We start from the raw sequence: 23,210 nt of genomic DNA, 5'->3' as shown, positions 1-23,210 counted from the left end.
CAGGTCGAGGCTTAGCGCCATTAGCTCGTTGTTTTCCTCCTGAGAGGTAGATCTGGAGAACGTTGTTCTTACGTGAATCTCTGTAGGTACAATGGCCTCAGAGCCGTAGACTAGAGAGTTGGAGGTTTCCCCTGTTGCTGTTTTTGAAGTGGTCTGGTAGGCCCAGAGGACTCCGTGTAGTTCTTCCGCCCACTTCCCGTGAGAGCCCTCCAGTCGCTTTTTAAGCATATTGACCACTGTTTTTTTGTGGACTCGGCTTGTCCGTTAGACTAGGGGTGTCAGGGTGTCGTGAAAGTTAGTTTTATGCCCCAGTCCTTGCATAACTGCTTGAAGTTGTGGCTTGTGAATTGGGGTCCATTATCGGTGACGATCTCGTGGGGGACCCCGAAGCGAGTGATTACGTAGGTCCACAAGAACTTGCGGATCTGGAGATCTGTTATGCGGCTGAGCGCTTCTGCTTCGACCCACTTGGAGAAGTAGTCAGTGACTATCAAAAGGAAGACCTTCTGCCCCGGCGCCATAGGGAATTTCACTACTATATCCATGCCCCACTTTCTTAAGGGCCATGGTGGGCTTATGGACTTGAGGTTCTCTGGGGGGAGCTTGGAGACCGGAGCGTGCCTTTGGCATTGGCCGCAGTGCTTGGCTTGTCTGTTGGCGTCGGCGGCCATCGTGGGCCATTAGTAATCAGCCCTTCTGGCTCTGAACACCAAGCTTCTGCCGCTAGAGTGGGATCCACAATCTCCTTCATGTTGTTCTACAAGGATTCTAGCGGCTTCTTGGGGTGTGACACACCTTAGGTACGGGCCAGAGAAAGACCTCCGGTACAGCTTCTTGATCTTTTTGGCCTCGCTACGGTCTTCCGGGAGGATGTCGGCCTCCAGGTACCGGATCAGGGGGGTCATCCAGGTTTCTCCTTCTTCGACAGCGGAGACCTCCTCTGATGGGGGTTCCTCCATGGTAGCTGGCCATTGAAGCACGAGCAAGGGGATACTCATCTGGCTATTCGTTTCGAGGGCGGACCCTAGATTAGCCAGGGCATCGGCTTGTGAGTTCTGTTCCCGGGGGATTTGCGTGAGTTTGCAGCTCTTGAACTTCTTGATTAGTCGTTGAGAGACCGCCAGATACTGGATCATGCTGTCGTCTTTTGCTTGATATTCCCCATGTACCGGGCTAATTATTAGCTGGGAGTCACCGAAGACCTGGATGTTCTCTACCCCTATTTGGTGAACAAGGTTTAGGCCAGCGATTAGGGCCTCATACACGCTTTCGTAGTTGGTTGCTTTGAAGTTGCATCTCACGGCCCTTGAGGCTATATTCCCTTTTGGCGAGGTAAGCACTATCCCTACTCCAGCTCCTCTGACGTTGCTGGATCCATCAACGTGTAGGATCCATTCTCCTTCTTCCTTAATCTCGCCTTGGAGGCGTACCTCATGCACCAGAACTGGGAGCAAGGCAGGGGAGAATTCAGCCACGACGTCTGCTTGGACCTGTGACTTTATAGCCGTGGCGGGTCGAAATATTACGTCGTACTCCCCTAGTTCCACGGCCCATTTGGCTAGGCGTCCGGAGACTTCTGGTTTGTGGAGGTCCAACTTTACAGGGAAGGAGGTAACAACCACGATTGGATGAGCCTGGAAGTAGGGTCGGAGCTTGCGGTCAGTGACTATCAGGGCTAAGGCCAGTTTTTCGAGGTGGCTGTAGCGGGTGTCCGCATCCAGGAGAGCCTTGCTTACATAGTAGATTGGTAGCTGCTTGTTTTCCTCCTCGCGAACTAAGATGGTGCTCACGGCGTGTTAGGAGACTGCTAGATATAGTAGTAGGACTTCACCGAGTAGTGGCTTGAACAGGAGAGGAGGAGTGGTAAGATACGATTTCAACTCTTAAAGAGCAGATTCGCACTCTTCCGTCCACTGGATATCCTTCAGATTCTTGAGAGTTCCGAAAAAGGCGTGAGATTTGTCGGAGAGCCTGGTGATAAATCTGCTCAAGGCTGCCATCCTTCCCGTCAGTTTTTGAACCTCCTTGACGTCCTTCGGGGAAAGGATCGAATGAGTGGCCCTGATTTGCTCCGGGTTGGCCTCGATGCCCCGGTTTACGATGTACCCGAGGAACTTGCCAGAACTGACCCCAAATGAGCATTTAGCCGGGTTGAGCATCATGTTATATTTGCTGAGGGTGGAGAAGTCTTTCTGTAGGTGAGATATGTGATCTTCTGATTCCAGGGATTTGACTAGCCTGTCATCGATGTAGACCTCCATGGTTCTTCTGATTTGGTCTGCGAACATCATGTTGACCAGTCGCTGATAGGTCGATCCTGCGTTCTTTAGGCCGAAGGGCATGACCTTGTAGCAGTAGATCCCTCTGGACGTCATGAAGGAGGTTTTCTCTTGGTCCTCCGGATGCATAAGTATCTGATTGTAGCCAGAGAACGCGTCCATGAAGCTCATCAGCTGGTGCCTCGCACTGGCGTCCACTAGTTTATCAATATGAGGTAGCGGGAAGGGATCCTTTGGACATGACTTGTTGAGGTCCGTGAAATCGATGCAGACTCTCCACTTCCCATTCTTTTTCTTGACCACTACGATGTTGGCTAACGACTCTGGGTACAGCACTTCGCGAATGAACCCCACGCCGAGCAGGCTCTTGACTTCGTCGTTGATGATCCCATCTCTTTCTGGGGCGAACTTCCGTCTCTTTTGTCTGACAGGTTGATGTAGGGGGTCCACCTGCAGCTTATGCATGATGATCATCGGATCGATCCCAAACATATCTGCATGGGACCAAGCGAAACAGTCGGAATTAGACCTGAGGAAGTCTATCAGTCTTCTTCTCAATCCTTCGGTTAGCTTGGAGCCGATCTTGAGATGTCGGGTCTGGTCTCCTTCGGTTAATGGAACCTCATCCATTTCTTCTACCTCCGGTTCCTCGGTGTCATGAGCTGGAGGCTTGTTCTGTAATTGCTATAAGACCTTGGTCTTTCCCTTCAGAGTGGTCTGATAGCAGGAGTGGGAATATTCTTGATCCCCTCTGATCGCCTTTATGCCCCAGGGCGTAGGGAACTTCACCATTTGGTGAAGAGTCGAGGGTACGGCCCCCATTCTGTGGATCCAGGGCTGTCCTAAGATCATGTTGTAGGACGAATCGCAAACAACCACGAGGAATTTGGTTGGCATGTTGACTCCTTCGCCTTATACGGGGAGGGTTATCTCCCTGGCGGTTTGCTTGACATCCCCGCTGAAACCTATAAGAGGGGTTACCCTCCGAGTTAGAGCGCCTTCCTCCAGCCCCAGGTCCTTGTATGCGGCCTGGAAGATGATGTTGCACGAGCTTCCGTTATCTACCAGTATCTTTTTTACCAGGCAGTTCGATACAGTGAGCGAGATAACCAGGGCGTCGTGGTGAGGAGTGAGGACTTTCTCCTGCTCCTTGGCCGTGAAACTTATTTCGTCCGTCCCTAGGAGCAGGCATTTTGGCTTGGCTGCCTCTAGGCTTTGCTTGGCGTTCTGGGTGCTTGTCTTTGCGGCTACATGGCTTATGCCGCTGATTTCTGAACTGCCCGAGATGACATGGATCACTCGGTCCTGTCGCGGTGGCGAGACGGGAGCAGCTTCAGTGACTTACCCGTCGTCTCCTTGCTTAGATGGCTCTTGGCCTTCTCGGAAAGGAACTCCCTGAGGTGCCCTTTCCTAAGCAGCCAGTTGACCTCGATCTTTAGTACGACGCAGTCCTCCGTTTTGTGACCGTGGTCTCGGTCGAAGTCGCACCAGAAGCCAGGGTTTCAGAAAGAGTCGGGGGCTTTCATCTTCTGAGGCCACTTGACCTGCTGGCCCATCTGCCTCAGAACTTTAATAAGCTCCAGCCTTGAGACGGAGAGGTGAGAGATGTCTGGCCACGTGGACACTGCCATCCCTTCTGCCTTCTCGATTGCCCGGTTCTGGTACCTGCCCCGGTTTCTATTCTCGGAGTCCCTAGCTGGTCTTTGAGAGGGTTTCTCGTCTCGCTCGTTTCGGTCTGGTCTGATCGTCTTAGGATCTTGCTTTTGTTGCGCCTTTGCACGGCTGGCGACGTCTTCCTCTCATTTGACATGTGCCCAGCCTCGAGATAGGACGTCTTCCATGGTTTTGCACTGGTATTTAGTCAGCTCTTTGTAGAGGTCTCTGTCGGGGAGTAGGCCTCTCTTGAAAGCAGAGATAGCTGTGGGGATACTGCATTCGGGGCCGGATAGCCACCTTTTCTTGATTGAAGCGGGCTATGTAGCCTCTCAGGGGTTCTATTCGATGCTGGAGGATTTGGTACAGGCTGTCGGAGGTTTTCTCCAGGTCCCTGCTGCTGGCAAATTATTCCACGAACTTAAAGCTGAGAACTGCGAAGAAGGCTATGGACCTGGAGGGTAAGTTGATATACCATTGCAAAGCAGGTCCGGTAAGAGTGGAGCCAAAACCTCGCACATGGTAGCTTCGCGTGACCCTTTTGGGAGTGCTACAACGAGCATCCTCTGTCTGTATTGGGCGACGTGATCATCCGGATCAGTGGTCCCGTTATACGCCTTTATACTGGGGAAAGAGAATTTCCTGGGCATCTCGATCAAGGTGATCTCTTCCGTTAAGGGAGTATCGGAGTAGGAATCGGGGTTCCTCTTCCGTATGGGGGGAGCTACCCCGGGGAGTCTCTCCACCATGGATTGCATGGCGTCGAGCCTATCGGAGAATATCTGGGGAAGGTGAGCGATCATAGGAGACTCCGCTCTTGCTGCTCCGTCTGATGCTTCCTTATCAGGCTCGGGTTCCGAGTCATTGTCCTCCCCGTCATAGGTCTGAGCGTCGTTGGCCTTTTCTCCCGTAGATGCTTCTCCTCCCGGCGCCGCAGTCGGGAAACTCGCGCCTATCCTGGAGTTAGGTGTTTCCAGAGGCGGCATAGGGGGAACCTGAGTCCGGAATCGGCGCTTCTTGTTGCTCGCGGTGTTAAGGGCTTGGTTTTTCGTCTCGGAGGGTGATATTCTCCGATTCGAGCTGGCTGAGCTTCTCGGCGCTCTACTCCAGTTGCTTGGATTATTCGTTGAGTTTTTCCTTCAGGATCTGAAACTCCGAGGACAACTAGACATTGGTCTCTTCCCGAGCTCTATGTAACCCTGTTACTTGACCTTGCAGGTCATCGATTTGTCTTTGGAGTTCAGCCTCTCTCTGGGTAGCTTCAGGTAGCTCGTCATGCTCATCCACCTCCATTATCACGTGGTTTAGTTTAGTCCCTTCCTTTTAGCGCCAAACTGTTAGAGGATTTTTGTGTAGGATCTTTGTGAGTACCATAGAACGATGGACAATGCAAGTGTTGTATTGATTTCGTATATAGTTTGAGAGAAATAGACTTGAAGAGATGTTTTATTGAGTAAAGAAGCCGGAACTACAATGATTGGTGTATAAACCCTACTCTTAGCCGTCTAACTCTAATCTCTAAGTCTTGAAGTGTCGATCCCTTCCTTTAGGGTTTAGGTTCCCCTTATATAGTCTTCCTAAGGCGGGCCTTAGTCGGTTGGAGTAGGTTAAACTCTTCCATATTCGGAAATATGAAAAGTTCTCCTTATCGGAAGTTTTCCATTTCCCGAAGGAAGGAGAGCGATCCTGAGACCGAACCCGGAAAACTCCACAGCGGGGAACTCGGGTTCCTTCTAGCGGGGATCCTGGGAACCGGGGTTCCTTCCAGCGGGGATCCAGAGGCCGGTGTCCTGCCTAGGGTCTGGAGGAATTCGATACCTGAGTATTTTTCCCCAACAGGTACATGTTTCAACAAGCGCAGAGAAGAGATGGATACTTGTTTTCCAATAAGTTCCAGTTTTGAACACTACTAGCCCAATCACCTCCAAAAGTCAAGCTAAATGACTATAACAAAGCGCTGAGTGGGAGGCAACCCACTATAATATTTATTTATTTTTTATTAATATACTATTTATGTTAGTTTTTAATTATTGCAGGTCATATAAAAAAAAGATCCGAGTAGACGATTGCGTGAGTATCGACCAACGAGAAGCTGTCGACATCGATCGACATTGCCTTACCTGCCACGACCGATATCAACATCCTTACATCGTTCGACATCCATTCTTGTCTGGTATACCGTTCTAACTTGTTACATTGAGTCCTTATGATTTAGTTATCATCATAACTCCGACTGAATTTACACTGGGGACAGTGTAGTTTAAGTCTGGGGGGAGGTTTACTGATAGTAATTTATCTATGAGTCTTATTAAAATGTTTTTCAAAAAGTTTTTATTGAGTCAAGAAGAGTATAATGAACTTTTAGATTTTTGGTTATTATTGAACCACTCTTTAGCACCATTCTAGACTTACTGATTGCAGATAGTACTAAAGATACTAAAGTGGATCAACCTGTCAACTATTCACACTTGCTGAGATTGTTTGAAGGAACCAAACCTGACCTCCAACACTAAACTTGACACAACTGCTTGTCTTGGGGCTTGCTATACATGGGATCGGATTCTTCAAACAAGTCTGGAAGGTAAAGCCTTGTGTAGATAGATTTATCACTCTTTCTCTCTCTATTTACGAATTATAGATAGATATATACATAAAAAAAAGAAAAAAAAAAGAAAAAAAAAATAATCATTATATTTATATCTATTAAAGATTTATTAGTAAGGAATTCGAACATGACTTGGTGGCTACAACCATTAAGGCTTGCTCCATAAGAATTTTATAGGTAAACGATTAAAACAGGACTTGGTGGCTACAACCATTAAGGCTTGCTTCACAAATAATCCTAGGATATAGGTCAAAAAGAAGTGAACAGGACTTGGTTGCAACCACCATTAAGGCTTGATTCATGGAAGCCTGTCCAATCTTGGTTAATGATCTTGCAAATATAAGCAGACTTTGACTAGGAGAGAAAGTTAGTAGAGAGAGAGGATAGGAACTAATGTTTACCTGCAGGTCCAGATACTTGTTTGAAAGTCCTTGAATCCTTTGATCGATACCCCGAAGGTAAAGCCTACACTTTTATTTATGCTAAGAAATGGGTTTGGTAGATGGGAATGTCAGACAAAATTTGCTAAGTTGTTGGCTAGATGAATTTGGTTGCTCAGCTAGGATATGGTATAATGTGCTTTTGTGATTAGAACTTTTTAGATTTGGATTGCAACATTGTAGAGGTGATGAATCTAAATTTTAAATCATGTGAGTCCCTGCTGATTTCGAACCTCTTTCAGAGAGACTACCTATTTGTTTTGCTTGAGGACAAGCAAAAAGATAAGTCTGGGGGAATTGATAGACCATGGATTTCATCCACTTTTATCCATGGTTTATAAGTGTTTTAACTACTAATTATTATATTATAGAGTCTATTTAGAATATTTATAGGATCAGGAGTGATTTGGAGATAAGTGATTATTTTGGAGTATTTTGGAGATATTTGGAGCATGCACCCGAGATGACCATCGAGCTCGACCATCGGTCAATATTGAAGAGGAATAATCGATCGATGTTCATGTCTTGACATCAATCGACAGCGAAGCGCAGAAAGCCCGTTTGGTCACAGCCAACTTAAATCCCAAGTCTTCACCAATTTACAAGATTACCCCTGACGAGTTTTAACCTAATTATATAAGCTTTGCCACCATGTTAGACCCTTTTGCAGCTTACCAAGAAACAGCTAAGGTGATCTCCGCGAAGAAAGGGTCTGCGAGGAGAGGGTCTGCGAGTGGGACAACATCCAGGGATGAAGTAGTGCTTACCAGTAGCCGTCAGGTAGTGACAGTGAAGATGGAACCGCCCTCTTTGGCCCAGACTAAGAAGCCCAAAAGTGGAGGTATGGACCCGATCGTCGCAGCTGTCGGCCGAGGCTACGCGCTTCGTGGGGAGCCTTGCCACGGCCTTATCCAATTTGAATCTGCAGGTATTTCCTCAGGACGGCACTGTCCTTCCGCCGGGAGAGCCATCGGAAGTAGTTCACACCCTTCAATGGGGGCTTCTCCGGGTATGTCGTTGTATGCTTTGCAGTCTTCCCTTTGCTCCTTATTCTGATAGGAGCGTATAATTTTCGTGCAGACCATCTCTCAGCTATTCCATCTTGGTGAACGACTATCCACCCAGAGTCCAGTGGCTAGTCGAGCGGAACTCGAGGATCTAAAACGTCAGGCTTCAGAGGAGGGAGCTCAGCGCCTGGCCCGGGAGATGGAGATCCATGATCTAAAGGATAAGGTGAAGGATCTGGAGAGGACTGCCGAGGTATCTTTGGCTGATGCGCTGGCTATTGGCAAGAGGAACTCAGAGTTGGAGGAAGCTATGGGGACTCTCAAGCTTGAGATGGTGATGGGCGTAAACGGGGCAAAAGTCATTGCCCGGTGGGAGTTGATGAGGGAATGGTTGAAGGGACAAAGTAATCAGTGGGATCTGGTTAAGGCTTTGGAGCAATACAAGGCGATTACTCTGGAGGAGGCAAAAAACAAGATTGCTCCACTCCCCACATTCGAAGATGAGCCCGCCATTCCTTCTATTTCGAGGATGGATGTGGATAGGAGGCCTGGGGGGTCTTCCTCCTAAACTCGTGTTTCTGTTTCCCCTTTTTCTGCTGAAATATTGGCCCTTTGTGGCTTATTTTGATTTTGATGAACAAGGGACCGGTTGCGGCTTTATAAAAAATGCTTTCGGAGTTTGGCATCTCTCACTTGCTTGTTGTCGATCTTGACCTTGTTCTTGATGGACCTTTTGTCCTTTAAGCCCGGAGTTTGGCTTTGCTTATCTGTTTCCTTCTTTGCAGGTTGCGGAGTGATATCGGTGTTTCGAAGCTTGATTCATGGAGATGGATTAGAGAGCTGATGGATACAGCGTGAGTAATCTAAGCGTTGATGCGGAGGAGGCTCTCCTAAGATCTTCTTGCAAGATCCGAGCCGCGTGGGCTTTGGATGCTGGGATTCCCTGGAACCTTTGGACCTTGAGACTCTTGGCTGGTCGCCTATGTCTCGGACCCTTGGGCCTCTTTTTTCGACCCTAGGATCGTTTGGGGAACTGATGAGTTCAGGACCCGTAGGTTGCTTTTAAGGAACCCGTGGGTTCTGAACCCTGGTGTCTTTGATAGGACTCGTAGTCTTTGGACCTAAGGTCATTTTTAGGAACTTGTGGGTTCTTGACCATAAGGCCTTTCAGATCCTGGAGTTCTTTCTCAGAACCTGGAATATTAGTTTTAAGGGACCCTATTCTGCCATCCTAGGCGAGGCCACTATCAGTACCTGTTGGGATTTCGCATTCTGCCGGTCGGAAGCTGGGCACTATCAAGTTCCCGTGCTGCACGCTGCTTCTGCTGGAAGCCACTATCAGACTTAGAGGGTGCTGATATGGGTGAAAACCCAAGTGCCAGACTTTACTGCTTTCTACGTCTGGAGAAGCAGGATATTATAGGGTGCTCCCGGACTTTTGCACTTTTGCTCCCTGTTATCACAGTACTTTTACAATTATACCTTGTGACCCCTGTATTATTTAGCACGTAGCGTTTTAATACATGTACTTTTGTACTTTTCACATGGGTTTTAGGTAGTATTGACGGTAAACTCGGGCTTGCGCAGACCCATTCCTACCTTATGTCTCATACCCGTTTTGTTTTTCTGTGGTCGTACCACTTTTCATTGAGGGTTGGCCAGGATCGGAGGTCGCTTGGACCTGATCCAGCTCGTTTGCCCCTTTAAGTATTATGGTGTTCCTACTACACTTTTATAGTCGGAACAATTTTATTACATAAGTTTTTGTCCGGAGACGTTTCAGCGTACATAGGAGTAGGAAAACATAATGCTTAAATAATAAATAAGTAATAAAAATAATGGTCTGGAGACCGTACAAGACATCAGCTTGCGAGGTACCCCGGTGGTTAGGCCATGTTTTACCTTTGTTATGTAGCCCGTAGGCTATGTTTCGCTGTTTTGGATGAGTGCCCCTGATGGAGGATTCCTCTTTTTTGCTGCGGTCCCTGGCGGCACTCCGTGGTCGGGACCGTGACCGAGATTTGTCTCGTGCCCCAGCTTCTGTAGATTTTCTTGTTATTGGGCATCCACGGCCAGTGTTTCCTGGTGATGAAGGTTCTCGACACGGCTATGAGATGTGTAGTCACATTTATCCACCGGAGATATCTCCGTTTTGCGTTGGCAGGGTACCCTCTGCCCAGATCCGTCCGCTATGATTTCAGAGGAGATCTCCTCACGGTGCTCATGCCCCACTTTTTCATTTGGGAGATCATCGGTTGATAGCTGATGAGATCCTTAGTGGGCTTATCTATGCGGGGTGGAGGACGAGGATCTTGCGAGATCCATGTCTTCTGAACAGGTACCGCTTTGGAGGACCTCGAGTGAGACCATGCGAAGAGGTCGATATCGGTCCTCAGGGGGTCCTTCACATGATTCGGGGTCTGCGTCCTCTGAACCGATTGCCATTCGCCTGTCTTCTTGACCTCTAGTCTTTGAGTTCGCGGGACCTGAGGTCTCTTCTATAATTGCTATAAGACCTTGGTTTTTCCCTTTAAGGTGGTCTGGTAGCAGGATTGAGAGTTCTCCTGATCTCCCTTGATTATTCTGATGCCCCAGGGCGTAGGCAACTTCACCATTTGATGAAGGGTTAAAGGGACTGCTCCCATGTCATGAATCCAGGGTCGTCCTAGGATCATGTTGTATGCTGATTGACAGTCGATGATCAGGAACTCGATAGACATGTTGATCCCTTCAGCGTATATGGGAGAGTGATCTCTCCGGCCGTTTGCTTGACTTCACCACTGAATCCGATGAGTGGAGTTATTTTGCGCGTTAGGGCACTCTCCTCCAGCCCAAGGTTCTGGTACGCAATCTGGAAGATGATGTTGCTGGAGCTACCGTTGTCCACTAGTATTCTTTTCACCAAGCAGTTTGCTACGGTGAGTGAGATAACCAGAGCATCATGGTGGGGAGCCAGGATCCTCTCCTGCTCCTTGGCTGTGAAGCTTATTTCGTCGGTACCTAGGAGCAAGCACTTTGGTTTGGTCGTCTCCAGGCGTGCTTGGCGTTGCGGGTGCTTTTCTTGGCAGCTGCATGGCTCACGCCACTTATCTCTAAGCCTCCTCGGTCCTGGTGAGGTGGCAAGGCGGGTATAGCTCCAGCGGATTTCACCGACGCCTCTTTATTTAGATGGTTCTTGGCTTTTTCTGAGAGGAATTCCCGGAGATGCCCCTTTTAGAGTTGTTCATTGACCTCGATGGAAGTTGCACCAGAGGCCGGGGTTCCGGAACGAGTCAGGTGCCTTCATCTTTTGAGGCCACTTGACCTGTGGGCCTATCTGCCTCAAGACGTTGACTAGCTCCGGTGTAGATTTCGAGAGATGGGAGATGTCGGGCCAAGTGGATACCTACATTCCTTCTTCCTTTTCCAGGGGTCGGTATTGGAACCTGCCCCGATTTCTATTCCCGGAGTCCTTGGTTGCTCTTTGGGAGGATCTTTCATCCCGATTTCCTTGATCTGATCGGGCTGATTTTTTATCCAGCTTCGGCTGGGCTTTAGCGTGGCTAGCGATGTTTTCTTCCCACTTCACTTGCGCCCAGGCTCGGGATAGCACGTCTTCCATGGTCTTGCAGGGATACATGGTTAATTCTTTGTAGAGGCCCCCGTCTGGAAGCAGGCCCCTTTTAAAGGGAGAGATCGCGGTAGGGATGCTGCACTCGAGAACTGCCACCTTCTCTAGGTTGAAGCGGGCTATGTAGTCTCGTAGGGGTTCTACCCGATGCTGAAGAATCTCGTAGAGACCGTCTGAAGTCTTCTCCAGGCTCCTACAACTTGCGAATTGCTCCACAAACTTGTCGCTGAGGCTCGTGAAAGAGGATATGGACCTGGTGGGTAGGTTGATGAACCATTGTAAGGCAGGTCCGATCAGAGTGGAGCCAAAACCTTAACACATAGTACATTCGCGGGTAGAAGTGCAACCGCGAGTATCCGCTACTTGTACTGAGCGATATGATCGTCGGTGTAATACCCCACCCTTCGGGATAAAATGGTTGAGAGTGTAAAAGTCATAATCTGAAGCCAAGCTTTTCGGAGTCTACATATTTGGAGGAATGTTGAGTTTTGATCACATGAAACTTGACATGATTCGAATAAAATAGAAGATTGGTCGAACATCAACTTGGTGGTCGAGTTGCGGGCGATAAGGATGGATCGAGAAGTTTTGAAGTACGAGGTGGTCGAAGAATTGATCATGAGTGAACTATGAGTCAAATAAGTTGCTCGACCATAGTTAGAAGATGTCTTAGATTGATCAGACGGACGTTTTGGAAGCATCACGTTTTTGGAAGCACGACATTCTAGAAGCTCGACGTTTAAGAAGAACGATGTTTCTTCGGCACGAAGGTTTCTGCGAAACTTTAGCGGAATATTATTTTGAAGACATTGGAAGCAGGACAGGAATTAAGCAGGATGGGAACCAAGCACGGCGGGATCGAAGCACGACGGGAAAACCCGAAATTGGGCAAAAACCTAATTTCGGTATTATGAAATTTTCGAGGAAGCCGGAGGCTCGGGAAATATTATTCATCAAGGTCAGAAATATTTTGGAGTTTATGAAAATTATTCAGACCATCAGAACGGGAGCGAAAAAATATTTGGGGTTAATCGCGGATCAGAAATGTACCGGAAGGACCGAAATCAGGCCAATGAACCGAGAAGCTCGAGGTGGCTCGTTGCATGGGTTCAGAACGCGGTGTCAATCATCTAACAAGCTAAGTTTCTCCAGAAGCTCGAGGTGTCGCCGTGCATGGAATCTGTACATGCAGCCTGACATTTAGATGCACGAGGTGGATCGACCAAGCACGAGTTGTTTACGCGCATGCAACCGAAGAATGCTGATCGACATGTGTGTGCTACTGTGGCGCCTTGCATGAGTTCTAGTCATGCAGCCTGACATCTGGGAGGAGTGGTGGCGTCCTGCATGTGTCCTGGACATGCAGCCAGCCATGTGGAGCACGAGGTGCCGCCGCGCATGCGTCCGGAGCCATGCGATGCGACACACGGGCTGCCACCAACCTGAAGCTGATTGGTTGCTGTCTTCTATAAATAGCCCACGACCCCAGCTCATTTCATCACATCCAGACCTGTCCAAACAACCTTAAAAACGTGAGAGAAAAGTAGAAAAAGAAAGCAAGAGTTTCCGATCTATTTCGAGAATTTTAGAGAGATTGCGAGGTCAGTTCTCTACTGATTTCGAGTCAGCGCCTAGGGACGGTTCTGTCCAACTGAATTCGTCCAGGCCACTCAGTTCCTTTGATGATCAACTAGAGATGTTGTCCGGAGTTATTTCAGTTCTACGGGTTCAGATCAGTCGAAGTTCTGCTCGATACTCTGTCGGGAAATCCGAAGAACTGTCCAGAAGCAAGAGGAGGTTCTGTCCAAGTTCAGATCAGCCTGTCGAGGCCTGTCAGTTTCTTCATGGTGAAGCCGAGGTTGTGTCCAAGACAAGATCAGTCCAGTCCACTCCAGTCATGTCGTCAATTGGGTTTTGGCCAAGTCTTCTCCGATCAACCAGCTGCTTATCGGCAAAGAACACTGTGAATGGTTAGGTTGATTGGATAGTTAGCGAATGCGGAATGCTTAGATGATATCGCTAAGTTGTGGATAGTTAGGTATTCTGGAATTAGTCTTTATGCTAGATTCTGGAATATGATTGATTGTGTTAATTTGCGATTAATACTAGGAACCTTGTGTTATTTTTACCGGGTTTAGTATTAATCATATATTGGCCATATAGCATTTGTGTAACCCACAATGCTAGGCATGTTTGAGGTGGAATGTGTTGATTGTGTGATTAATGCTAGGAATGTTGTGTTATTTTTGCCGGGTTTAGAGTTAATCATGTATTGGCCGATATCATTTGTGTAACCCACAATGCTAGGCATATTGGGGTGAGTTAGTGTTCCTTCAGACCTCGTACCCGGCGGGTTCAAGGAAACCCCTTATTCACTGGAGCGGGAAGACTCAGATAGACGGGGTCATGGCCTATGGCTGAGTGATTACACTATGGTGTAACGTGGCAGTGACCCGAAGGACTGTCGGCTGTCGCGCGGTAACCCGAAAGACTGTGGGCCGCGGTCGGTTGAAAGTTCCTTCTTCTAGCCTTTGTGGTAGGAAGATAGGATATTGCCGATAGTGAAGGAGGAACCTAACGTCACCAGGGCCTGGGTTTGTTATATATATTATATCGTGTTTCGGGTTGTTAAACCCTAGTTTAATTTGAGGTTGAGTTTGGTGATGAGCTAGTAATTAGCATAATGCTAATTTATCTTGCTATCGTTTACCGCTGCGTATATCTGATATTGTTTATGTTATTGAATTGTGTTATTAGGTGAACCTCTCGCTTTAGATTGTTTGGGGTGGGAAAGCGAGGTGTTGTATTTGTTAGTTGGGGATTGTAACTCGCTGAGTAACATTAGGTTACTCATCCAACTAAGTTATCCTTTTTGCAGGTCGCTTTAGGTAAGGATGATCGGATAGCTTGGTGCTGGACGTTAGGACCGCCGGAGTAGATTTCATGCTTTTTGTAAAAGGTATTGCGTTGGCTCGATTTGGTATTAGGCCGGGCCCAATCTTGAATTATTTCAATGTATGGATATTTCTTGAATCAATAAAGTAAATGTTTTATATGCGCTTCATGAGTACTCTGATATTTGACTAGTCCGGTCAAACACAACGTTACGTCGTGGTACGGGTTGAAAAGCCTTAGGCCTCGATCTAACGGAAAACGCTAACTCTAGGTACGGTTGCAAAGCCTTGTGCCTTGACGCAGCGGGATGAGTTAGTGGAGGAACTGGTCAAGGTCTTGGAGTAAATTTTGTGACTCTGGCCAGATCGTCCCTAACCCATCACGTAGCGCTTCCGGACCATGGTGTTGGGTTGGACGGTCACTCATGTTCTTGTTTGATTGTTGGCTGGCCGGTTGGCCTTTCATCTCTAACCCTGGGTGTTGGACGGTCGATCGGTCATGTTCTTGTTTGATTGTTTGCCGGTTGATCGACCATATGTCTAGGACGGTTTGGTGGTGTTACAGAGGTGGTATCAGAGCATGGTTTCGTCCATGCTTCCCGAACTCATGATTTAATCGGATTTAAATATTTATCGAGTCAAAATTAGTCGCAAAAGACATTAAGGAAACCGGTCACGTCCAGCGATAGGATTTGTGGTTTTAGGAATTAGGATTGAGATAGTGGAATCTAGAACTGTTAGGTTGCTGGTTAGCATTGCTAGGTTGTTTGGTTAGCATTGCTAGGTTGTTGTTAGTAGACTGTTGGGATTAGTTGTCTACTAACTTGCGTCTGAGGTGTTCTTTTGAGTTGCAGCGAGTAAGTGTGTTCGTTGATCGGAATTTCAAGTGGAGGGAGTTCGAGGCCAAACCCAAACACGAAGCGAAAGAGGAGAGACAGTTTCAAAGGGACTGGACAGTGGTATGGACTGGACAAATGGTGAGGAACAAGACTTCGTTGGGAAAGGACTTCATCACTATTTGGGGAAAAGGAAGATTAAGAAGGATTTGAGGAATCTGGACAAGGATGGTATCTATCGAAAGGACAAGATAGTATCATGGGCAAGGAGTTGTGTTATGGCAGAGTAAAAGCAAGAGGACGATAAGTGATCATTCCAGTGAGGAAACATGAAGACGATAAGAAAGGCGAACCGACAAAGAAACACATCAGATGATCAAGACCACAAGACGGAGTTATCAAAGAAGTGATCATCATCAACACACACCGAGGAGGAGAAGGTGGTGAAGCTGAGCAATTGTACAACTAAGAATTCGAGGACGATTTCTATCTGAAGCTAAGCTTTTGGGAGTCTACGTAATTTGAGGAATGTTGAGTTTTGATCACATAAAACTTGACATGATTCGAAGAAAATAGAAGATTGGTCGAACATCAACTTGGTGGTCGAGTCGCGGGCGATAAGGATGGATCGAGAAGTTTTGAAGTACGAGCTGGTCGAACAATTGATCGTGAGTGAACTATGAGTCGAATAAGTTGCTCGACCACAGTTAGAAGATGTCTTAGATTGATCAGACGGACGTTTTGGAAGCATCACGTTTTTAGAAGCACGACATTCTAGAAGCTCAACGTTTAAGAAGAACGACGTTTCTTCAGCACGAAGTTTTCTGCGAAACTTTAGCGGAATATTATTTCGAAGACATTGGAAGCAGGACAGGAATTAAGCAGGACGGGAAGCAAACACGGCGGGATCGAAGCACGACGGGAAAACTCGAAAATGGGCAAAAACCATAATTTCGGTATTATGAAATTTTTCGAGGAAGCCGGAGGCTCGGGAAATATTTTTCATCAAGGTCAGAAATATTTTGGAGTTTATGAAAATTATTCAGACCATCATAACGGGAGTGGAAAAATATTTAGGGTTAATCGCGGATCAGAAATTTACCGGAAAGACCGAAATCAGGCCAATGAACCGAGAAGCTCGAGGTGGCTCGTTGCATGGGTTCAGAACGCAATGTCAATCATCTAACAAGCTGAGTTTCTCCAGAAGCTCGATCTGTCGCCGTGCATGGAAGCTGTACATGCAGCCTGACATGTAGATGCACGAGGTGGATCGACCAAGCACGAGGTGTTTCTGCGCATGCAACCGAAGAATGCTGATCGACATGTATGTGATACTGTGGCGCCTTGCATGAGTTCTAGTCATGCAGCCTGACATCTGGGAGGAGTGGTGGCGTCCTGCATGTGTCCTGGACATGCAGCCAGCTATGTGGAGCACGAGGTGCCGCCGCGCATGCGTCCGGAGCCATGCGAAGCGACACACGGGCTGCCACCAACCTGAAGCTGATTGGTTGCTGTCTTCTATAAATAGCCCAATACCCCAGCTCATTTCATCACATCCAGACCTGTCCAAAACACCTTAAAAACGTGAGAGAAAAGTAGAAAAAGAAAGCAAGAGTTTCCTATCTATTTCAAGAATTTTAGAGAGATTGCGAGGTCAGTTCTCTACTGATTTCGAGTCAGCACCTAGGGACGATTTTGTCCAACTGAATTCGTCCAGGCCACTCAGTTCCTTTGATGATCAACTAGAGATGCTGTCCGGAGTTAGTTCAGTTCTACGGGTTCAGATCAGTCGAAGTTCTGCTCGATACTCCGCCGTGATGTCCGAAGAACTGTCCAGAAGCTAGAGGAGGTTCTGTCCGAGTCCAGATCAGCCTGTCGAGGCCTGTCAGTTTCTTCATGGTGAAGCCGAGGTTGTGTCCAAGACAAGATCAGTCCAGTCCACTCCAGTCATGTCGTCAATTGGGTTTTGGCCAAGTCTTCTCCGATCAACCAGCTGCTTATCGGCAAAGAACACTGTGAGTTATAATCAATTGATTGCTGAGTTGTTTTCATGCAGGATCCCGTTACTTGAAGGCTGGATCATGGCAGGAGGCCGGGTCTAACTGAGTAACTGTTTGATTAGTTAATAGTTGAGGTTTGGTTGATTGAGTTGATAGCATGCTTAGTTATTGCTTGAGAACCGTAGTAGCATGCTAATGGTTAGGTTGATTTGTTAGTTAGAGAATGCGGAGTTCTTAGATGATATCGCTAAGTTGTGGATAGTTAGGTATTCTGGAATTAGTGTTTATGCTAGATTCTGGAATATGATTGATTGTGTTAATTTGCGATTAATACTAGGAACCTTGTGTTATTTTTACCGGGTTTAGTATTAATCGTATATTGGCCATATAGCATTTGTGTAACCCACAATGCTAGGCATGTTTGAGGTGGAAAGTGTTGATTGTGTGATTAATGCTAGGAACCTTGTGTTATTTTTACCGGGTTTAGTGTTAATCATGTATTGGCCGATAGCATTTGTGTAACGCACAATGCTAGGCATATTGGGGTGAGTTAGTGTTCCTTCAGACCTCGTACCCGGCGGGTTCAAGGAAACCCCTTATTCGCTGGATCGGGAAGGCTCAGATGGACGGGTCATGGCCTATGGCTGAGTGATTACACGACGGTGTAATGTGGCAGTGACTCGAAATACTGTCGGCTGTCGCGCGGTGACCCGAAGGCCTGTGGGCCGCGGTCGGTTGAAAGTTCCTTCTTCTGGCCTTTGTGGTAGGAAGATAGGATATTGTCGATAGTGAAGGAGGAACCTAACCTCACCAGGGTCCCGGGATTGTTATATATATTATATCGTGTTACGGGTTGTTAAACCCTGGTTTAATTTGAGGTTGAGTTTGGTGTTGAGCTAGTAATTAGCATAATGCTAATTATCTTGCTATCGTTTACAGCTGCGTATTTCTGATATTGTTTATGTTATTGAATTGTGCTATTAGGTGAACCTCTCGCTTTAGATTGTTTGGGGTGGGATAGCGAGGGGTTGTATATGTTATTTGGGGATTGTAACTCGCTGAGTAACATTAGGTTACTCATCCAACTCCGTTGTCCTTTTTGCAGGTCGCTTTAGGTAAGGATGATCGGATAGCTTGGTGCTGGACGATAGGACCGCCGGAGTAGATTTCATGCCTTTTCTAAACGAAATTGCGTTATGTGTTTTGTTGGCTCGATTTGGCATTAGGCCGGGCCCAGTCTTGAATTATTTCAATGTATGGATATTTCTAGAATCAATAAAGTAAATGTTTTATATGCGCTTCATGAGTACTCTGATATTTGACTAGTCCGGTCTAACACAACGTTAGGTCGTGGTACGGGTTGAAAAGCCTTAGGCCTCGATCTAACGGAAAACGCTAACTCTAGGTACGGATTGCAAAGCCTTGTACCTTGACGCAGCGGGACGAGTTAGTGGAGGAACTTGTCGAGGTCGTGAAGTAAATTTTATGACTATGGCCAGATCGTCCCTAACCCGTCACGTACCGCTTCAAGATCACCCCCGAACCGTTTTAGGCATAGGTCGAACCACCGGCTAACAATCAAACAAGAACATGACCTACGGCCCGACCGTCTAGCAAGGTTCGGGAGCGCTACAAGACGGGTTAACGGGCAATCAAGCCAAAGTCACAAAAAGTGCAATTTTTAACTAGGCCACTCCGCCCACTAACACGTCCCGTCAGACCAAAGCCTAAGGCTTCTCAACCCGTACCCCAACCTGACGTTGTGTTAGCTCGGACAAGCTAATATCAGAACGACAAGGCATTTGCACAAAAATGTTCGCTTTATTTATTTTATATATTGTATGGTTCGAAACACACAACATAATAAACAAGCGGTGGCATGCAAAGAAAGCGAAAGTACATACTTATAGTCTGAAACGCTTTAACCAGAAAGATGCAAATCTACACCAGCCAGCCTAGCCTACCGCGACCTCTACAAGCTCGCTACTGGTCACCTGAAACAACAACGAGTGAGGAGTGAGTAATCTAGCATAACTCAGCGAGTTACAATCCCCAACTAACAAATACAACCCCTCGCTATCCCACCCCAAACAATCTAAAGTGAGAGGTTCACCTAATAGCACAATTCAATAACATAAGCAATATTAGAAATACGCAGCGGTAAACGATAGCAAGATAACTAGCATTATGCTAATTACTAGCTCATCACCAAACTCAAACTCGACTTAAACCAGGGTTTAACAACCCGAAACACGATATAATATATATAACAAACTCGGGCCCTGGTGACGTTATGTTCCTCCTTCACTATCGGCAATATCCAATCTTCCTACCACAAAGGCCAGAAGAAGGAATTTTCAACCGACCACGGCCCACTGTCCTTCGGGTCACCGCGCGACAGCCCACAGTACTTCGGGTCACAGTCCTTCGGGTCACCGCGCGACAGCCCACAGTCCTTCGGGTCACCGCGCGACAGCCCACAGTCCTTTGGGTCACTTCCACATTACACCGTCGTGTAATCACTCAGCCATAGGCCATGACCCCGTCTATCTGAGTCTTCCCGATCCAGCGAATAAGGGGTTTCCTTGAACCCGCCGGGTACGAGGTCTGAAGGAACACAAACTCACCCCAATATGCCTAGCATTGTGGGTTACACAAATGCTATCGGCCAATATATGATTAATACTAAATCCGGTAAAAATAACACATTCCACTTCAAACATACCTAGCATAGTGGATTACACAAATGCTATATGGCCAATATTTGATTCATACTAAACCCGGTAAAATAACACAAAGTTCCTAGTATTAATCTCAAATTAACACAATGACTCATATTCCAGAATCTAGCATAAGGACTAATTCCAGAATACCTAACTATCCACAACTTAGCGATATCATCTAAGCATTCCGCATTCGCTAACTAACCAATCAACCTAACCATTAGCATGCTACTACGGTTCTCAAGCAATAACAAGCATGCCATCAACTCAATCAACATAACCTCAACTATTAACTAATAAAACCGTTACTCAGTTAGACCTGGCCTCCTGCCATGATCCAACTTCCAAGTAACGGGAACCTGCATGAAAACAACTCCGCAATCAATTGATCATAACTCACAGTTTTTGGTTGACTGTGACCTTGACCCCAAACCCGACTTCTGCGATCCGAACCCTTTCTCGACCTTCTCAAGTAGACCCACGTCCAGACTGGTATTGAACTTGTCTCCACTAGAACTGATCTCTCTTCACATGAACAGAACCTTCTCCAGGTGCTGACTCAAAATCGGCAGAGTAACTGTTCTCGAAACTGCCTAAATCGTTCGAAAACTATCGATACTCGATATTTTTTTCTTTGCTTTCTCTCTCACGTTTTGAACTGGCTTTGATGTTTTCTGGATGTGTTCAAATAAGAGGGAGCCGTGGGCTATTTATAGGAATCAACAACAAATCAGAAACAAGCCGTGTGGCAGTCCGTGTGTCGCTTCGCGTGGCTCAGGACACATGCGCGGCGACACCTCGTGCTCCACATCGCTGGTTGCATGACCTGCTCACATGCAAAGTGACACCACGCCCTCTACCTGTCTGGATGCATGGCCTGGCTCCATGCAAGGAGGCACCACGTCCTCCACATGTCTGGCCGCATGGCCTGGTCGCATGCATCGCAACACCTCATGCTTGGCCGATCCACCTCGTGCTCCACATGTCTACTTGCATGTACAGGTTTCATGTACTGCAACACCTCATGCTTTCCTTGACACACATACTCCCAGGAGCTTGTGAAGGACCCTAAGATCGGCTCACTTTATTGGATCAGATCTGGATATGAACTCCGAATGGAGAACTAGATGGATTGAAAGGCCGCAGGAAGGTTGCGGAATGGCCTTCGATATTCACGGCTTCAGTTGGTGCTTGATATGACTCAAAAGACCACCAAAAGAAGAATCTCGAACCGTCGCTTTATATGACTCACAAGAAACATGACAAGTTCTAAACAAAGAACAAAGAGTTTAACTCAAAAGCTTTAGACAAAATCCGATTTATTCCAATAGAAGAGTTTTCATACTTATTGAGTTTTCTAGATCTAGGCATTAAATAGAAAAGTAGATCTAGATCTAGATCTAGTCAAGACACGAAAATAAATAGAGAAGACTAGTCAAAGTGACCGTTCGGCTTCTGTCCAGATGCATCCGAATCGGCTAAATCCAAAGCGGTAAGGATCAGCACATAGGCGGGACGATCAGCAAGGGACGCGGGACGTTCTGATCGGACAAGTTGCGTTCCAACAAAGCCCAAGTCTTCTGATAGCTTAAGGATCCTTGCCTTAGAAAAATATCCAAAGGAAAAGTCCATGATCGGATCGAACAAGGTAGAGAGATCATCAGCACGGTAGCCGATACATGCGGTACAAGCCAAACATGCCAAAAGAGAGAAGCTATGGTCTGAATCAAAATTGGCTCGTCCTAAGTTGATTCTAGTTTGACCATCAGCCTTATCTTGTGAAGTTGGACGGAAAAGGCAAGCTCCAGTACAGTCAGATCGGTCATCCGGCCATTGTTCCAGCCAAAGATCCTTTCCGGACGTATGTCGGACGGTCCAGTACACTGCACGGTCAGTCTGTCTGGTACGGTGAAAAACATGAACCTCGGTTGAAATGTTCAGAACGTCCTGAACTCCATGCTGAGCTGGTTCCATGTACTGATCTGTGGACTGCGGCACATCATTCCCTCCCTCTTCAAAAGGATTTGTCCTCAAATCCATTGTACCTATATTCAGTGAATGAAAAGATTGGACAGAAACTTCCTTGGAGTTTTGAAGTCGTTTTCATCAAGTAATTCCAAGTCCTTTGGCGTTCACCATTGCTTGCGCTCCTTGGAAAATGATCATGCTTATCATGTTCATTCAAAACAACTAGAGAAACCACATCAAATCTAATAAAGAAATAATCAAAGGGTTTCTCTATCCTTAAGACATCAAAAACAGGATCCAAACTCTTAGGGTAATCATCAAGCACGTGGGCAAGCATCAAGCAAGTAAACTGATCACCAAAAATTGGTTTATCAATTTTAAAATTAGGCAAAGCTGTGAAACGGTTAGGAAAAAAAAAGACAATGACAAATCAGAAAAATTCTCATCATGAACGAAATCAAATTGATTTTTTGGCCTAAGTAATTTTGGTTCATGCATTTTTCTACACCAAATCTCTTTCAAAGCACAGCTTAAGTAAAACAATTCATGAAAAGGTTTAAGCAAAACATTTTTCAACCAAGTAAAGATGTGTTTTCTTTTGGAAATTCTCGGATTCAAAACGTTTTCATGATGAGCAAAGACAATCAACCCATGATCCTTACAGTTCTTATGGTTTGGACAGGAGGTTGACTGAGGAAACACCTTTGGTTCATGGAGGATCGGTTTTGGCTCAGGCCGCTTCTTTCTTGGGCCTGAATCTCCTTTAGAAGTCTGGTACTCGCGGATAGACGGGCTGGAGAACCTCCGGTTTGGAAAATTCATAACTCCTTCCTTCGTGAAGCTTTTCAAGTGATTCCAAGCCTTAGTGAATCCTTTGTGAGCTGGATTTTCAGGAAAATTGGATTCATGACAAAAGACCTTCTGAATGTTGAGATATCCGTTTTGGAATGAAACCCTGTCGCTGGCATCTCCAAGGTAGCTGGTTTGGACAACAAAGCTTCTCCAAATCTCAGGCTGTTGGGCACGGTCAACGCTTTTATTTCTCAGAGGTTGAACCAGTCTTTCCTGGATACTCAAAACAAACACTAAAAGACCAGGATCAAATGTGCAAGCGAATACTTGTTCAAATCAAAAATCAAGATATCTTTTACAAGAACAAGTAGCACACATTTCAGCTTGTCAAGATGCACATCAA

The 23,210-nt window shown here is 46.6% G+C and overlaps 1 protein-coding gene across 1 annotated transcript; it reads right to left on the bottom strand.

Moving 5' to 3' along the window:
• Positions 1-680: 680 nt before the first annotated feature.
• On the bottom strand, positions 681-2,909 carry LOC106427586. Its single transcript, XM_013868305.2, has 2 exons — positions 1,903-2,909; positions 681-1,698 (listed from the first exon to the last, which is right to left on the bottom strand). Exons 1-2 carry the CDS (start codon positions 2,907-2,909, stop codon positions 681-683), a joined length of 2,025 nt encoding a protein of 674 aa, XP_013723759.1.
• Between the last annotated feature and the right edge of the window lie 20,301 nt (positions 2,910-23,210).

The sequence above is a fragment of the Brassica napus genome, chromosome C1 (genome assembly GCF_020379485.1).
Source record: "Brassica napus cultivar Da-Ae chromosome C1, Da-Ae, whole genome shotgun sequence".
NCBI lineage: Eukaryota > Viridiplantae > Streptophyta > Magnoliopsida > Brassicales > Brassicaceae > Brassica > Brassica napus.
The sequence above is the reverse complement of the archived record's forward strand: the minus strand, read 5'-3'. Positions and strand labels throughout refer to the sequence as shown.